Source organism: Glossina fuscipes, unplaced genomic scaffold (assembly GCF_014805625.2).
Source record: "Glossina fuscipes isolate IAEA_lab_2018 unplaced genomic scaffold, Yale_Gfus_2 150, whole genome shotgun sequence".
Lineage (NCBI taxonomy): Eukaryota > Metazoa > Arthropoda > Insecta > Diptera > Glossinidae > Glossina > Glossina fuscipes.
In genome coordinates, this window is record NW_023998493.1 from 2,571,220 (window position 1) to 2,575,532 (window position 4,313).

Consider the following 4,313-nt stretch of genomic DNA (forward strand, 5'->3'; position numbering starts at 1 on the left):
GATTTTTAGTTGTTAAGTAATCAAATTTTCACGAGTTATGTATTTGAACTAGTTTTAATTAACAACAATTATCAAAGTTTGTAGATGCACAATAGCAGCTAATGTATCAAGAACTTGGAAATTTTTTGTGTATAAAATTAATTTTGTCATACTGCTAAGGACCAATTCTGAGAGATTAACGCCAACACTTGAACTTGTTGCCATGTTTATTCTATACAATCGTGCAAATAACGTAAAATTCACAAAACACGGATTTCCACGGTCAACACTCATTGAAAAAAACCGATTTCAACCTCTTCAACAAAAATTACCTTCTTCTCAATACAATATAACACATACTGGGATCTTCCTCAGCATCTATTTGAATTCTATTCGACTCTTATCTCAAACCTACAATAAATATTTTATATGTTTTCAAATGCAGATTCGCATAATGGATTCTAGATCCAATCCGCATAGAATTATATCAAACCACAAAGGCAAAGAAAAACAAAAAAAAAATAATAATAATAAAGCGTACAAAGGGTACACTTTTAAGAAGGTTTGAAAATTACTAGCATGAAGTACTGTACGCACGTTTCTTCATTTTGTTTTCCTCGCGTTATGTTTAATAAGCATAAAACCTTAAAAAAAGTGAGATATATAAAATTTAATCACTTGTAACTACGACCGACTTTTCTCACTTTTGCACGTAAAGAGTAGAGTGTTCCCTACAGTAACTATGGAAATTATCACATTTCTATATTTTATAATTTTTGAGTAGCGAGTAAAAATCCACAAATTTTTATTAAAAAAAAATGGAGTTACATTCAGTTTACGCTTCACTGCGGGCTTCTGCTCTCACCAAGTTGGCCTATTTTCAGTCAATATCTCCAGTTTTGCAACCAGAAGAGTGCCAACAACATACCCCAAAGACACGCAGACGGATAGACATGGCTTAATCAATTCAGAATCGCACGCTGATCAAGAATATCTATACTTTATAGGGTTTTAGAAAAGAACATAATCAGCACAACCCACTCCTTCAGTGGTAGATGTCATAATAGTAATAATAGACAATTTTTCATGTTCGAATTTTTTTAACTTTGTATCGGAATTTACGCATCGAAATGGGCCGGTGGGTAGGTGATTCCAAGAATAAAAAGAATATTATGGAAGGCTTGCCGAATGACCTGATGTTATCACGCTACGGAAAGCATGGCGTACGACGATCAGCCGCAGGAAGTGTCGGGTAATTGAAGACAAAGTTAAAGGCCCCCTTAAGAAGAACAATCCGACAACACGAAATAAAAATGAGTTATTTGGGCCGAACGCTAAGACCATAAAGAGAAAAATAGGATGGTTTAGAAGTGAACGCTTCTTTAAAGTGTTAAGTCTTCAGCAGAAGAAAGAATATTCTTTTGTCTAATGAAAATTTCGGAAGTAAACAAACTTGGAAAGCAGATGACTACTTTTAGTTATCACACAAAAATCAGAAAAAATCGTCTCCACTGATAAAAAAGGAATGCATGACAAAAGAGCAGACGTAAAACTTCAAAGCAAAATACTGTGCAACCTAAAGAGGTGCGTTTGGTGCTTCATCATATCGATAAGATCCTTTATCATGAAGGACTTGTAAAACGTAAAAGTACTTACGCTTTGATGAACGTTATAATTTTTGCCTTCAGCTGATCCGCTTTATGTAAATCAGCCAGTATTAGAATTTCGGCAGCATTTTCTATCGAAGGGTCAACGCGCAGTGAATTTTCACATATTGTTTTAAGACTTCCTAAAGCATACTGCGGAAGAGGAGAAGTTTTAATATTTAGATACGAATCAGGAAAGAAAACTTCATTTAATGACATTACCTTGTCGGCTGCCGTTATTAAATCGAGAGCAATGTCATTTAAATAAGATACTTTGCCCGTGTATATGTACGTTAGCATCTCCTTTAATACACTATGGCTGATATCGGCTATCACAACACGATTAAGTTGGCGCTCTTCAATTTCGTGCTCAAACATCGCTGCAAACACGCTGCTGCGAGCTTTTAAAAGATAAAAAAAACGTGTAAGCTATGAATCAGACAAGAATTTTAGTGGAAATGAAGAAAATACATCTCCAAAATTGTTTTCATTCGACTTTTATACAGAATTTCAAATGCCCTAAGAAATATCTTCGTTAGATTTAAATGAATATCGCCTATAGGTTTGCAGGATGTACTTCCTGAGATTGATACAATGATTGTAATTGGATTACCTTCGTTTTGAAACTTAATTTGCACATCACCTTTAATTTTGTGCCACAAAAATTTTGGTGAAGGCTCGAATCGAATCAGAATTTTAAGCTGATTAAGAAAATTTGTTAATCTTGAATCTTCCATACATAGTTGTGGGTGTTAAAAAAGGGAAAGCAAGTCCAGTATAGTTCCTCAGAAAGTCTTTAGAAATATTTGCAACTTGGACTTTTCTGGCGAAGAGAATTACTTAGGATGATGATATGAATCAAACATGCTATTCTAACTAAAAGCTTTACGATCCCATTTCGGCACATTTAGCAGGCATGATCAATTAGACGAGGGGATATTTGACAAAATAATTTCCAAAAAACTTTATTACTTACATTGCATTACTTTACATTAAAGCCTATGGGTACATACGAAAAGCATTTCGAGATCATCTACTCTACAAGATATGTGTGCATATGAAAAACTTTTCGCGTTCGTCTTTAAGTAGTTTTCAGCGAAAGAATTTTTTAATTCAATTTCAATTTTTCCACTTACCGGTTAGTACATTTTTATGAGCCCGAATTTCATGGCCATCCACGGCCAATGTAACATCGCTAAATTTTCCAGTTTGGAGTAAATTTCCAAAATCTAACCTCAACTTGTCTTCGTCTTCTTCATATTTTCCTACTATCAAATGCTCAGTGATATTAACTATATATTCCTCGTCAATCATACAAGAAATTACTAGTTTATCTCTAATAAGTAACCGATGGTTATCGTTTAGCAAAGAGTCTTCATATACATCCATATAGGTAAAAGGTGTTTCTACAGTGAAAACGTGAGAACTGCAAAATGGAATATGAAAATATAAAAAGCAATAACGTTACTTTTATTCTGTTATTAAAGAAAAAGGGCGTGTATACCTTTCTTCGGTTACGAAGACTATTTCTCCTATTGAATTCAATAGATTAAACTTAACTTTGGCGTTAACTACGTTCTTTTTGCTGGATTTCATATATAAATATACCTTCATATAGAATGTACGACGGGGTTCGCAAGGCATCAGCGAAAGCTGCCTAAAAATGTGAGAATTAGTACAATAAATATTTTAGAAATAAATCTAAAAAGCATTAATATGTCGCCTTACCATTCTGATTCATCGTTAGGCCCAGTTGAAAAGACTGGCGAATTTACTCCTCTCCTATGACAAATGCTAAAGTTGTCTATAGTCCACGGATAAAGGCTTTTGTGCACTTTCACCTGGAATGGAAAGCAATCTAAATATTATTAATGAAAATTTAAATGGCACTCAAGCTTTTTCATAATGGCTTAAGCACTCTCTTTATCCACCTTTGTATGGCCGCTAGTTTCGACCGACTTAATACTTCGTGACGATGCCATTGGAATGTAATTTAATAACTACTTGAAATTTTTGCTCGCAGATAATATTTGACCTTGAAGCAGGGCAATTAAAGGAATAAAGTAATTTGTTGTTTTTTATTTTTTTTTTTTTTTTGTTTAAAAAGGGGCCTATGACTTTCCTATAACTTATAGACTTCTTTCTTTCATTATGACTTCAATTTTCTTTATTTTTTTCTTTACTATTATTATGGCTTAGTTTTCTTTTTTTAGTTTATTCAATTTCTTCTAATTAAAAATTTAATCCAATAAAAGTAAGAAAGAAGAAAGTCTAACGCTGTGATATCCTTTTAAAAGCTAGTGATCACGCAAGTTTCTAATAAGGAAAGAAAACTTATCGGGAACTGCCAGCTTTAGTTTTTATCAAACAAAAGAAAAAACGCACAGTCACGCATTCCCCTATAACAACAACCACGTGCACGTTTTGATTGCCAAAAGTCTTCGAAAAAAGCCGCAATTTTGAAATTCACCAATATCATATTGAAAGATAACGGTACATAATGTCAAGAAAAATAAGCATGTGGATAGTTCGATCGTATGCGTGAGTTGAAGACTCTCAAGTTTTTTGAATATTTTTGCTTTTAATGAAAAATTATTTTACATGTGAAACAATTAATTTGATCGTGACTGAATCTTTTATATCGTGCTATTAAGAATAAGTCAATAATGAATGAATGAATGAATGAAT

At 33.2% G+C, this 4,313-nt stretch overlaps 1 protein-coding gene across 1 annotated transcript; it reads right to left on the bottom strand.

The window, feature by feature from the left end:
• Nucleotides 1-1,631: 1,631 nt before the first annotated feature.
• On the bottom strand, nucleotides 1,632-3,453 carry LOC119641455 (protein roadkill-like). Its single transcript, XM_038040145.1, has 5 exons — nucleotides 3,354-3,453; nucleotides 3,130-3,282; nucleotides 2,762-3,051; nucleotides 1,848-2,026; nucleotides 1,632-1,778 (listed from the first exon to the last, which is right to left on the bottom strand). The coding sequence occupies exons 2-5, from the start codon at nucleotides 3,267-3,269 to the stop codon at nucleotides 1,632-1,634; spliced, it is 756 nt and encodes a 251-aa protein (XP_037896073.1). The 5' UTR covers nucleotides 3,270-3,282; nucleotides 3,354-3,453.
• Nucleotides 3,454-4,313: the final 860 nt, after the last annotated feature.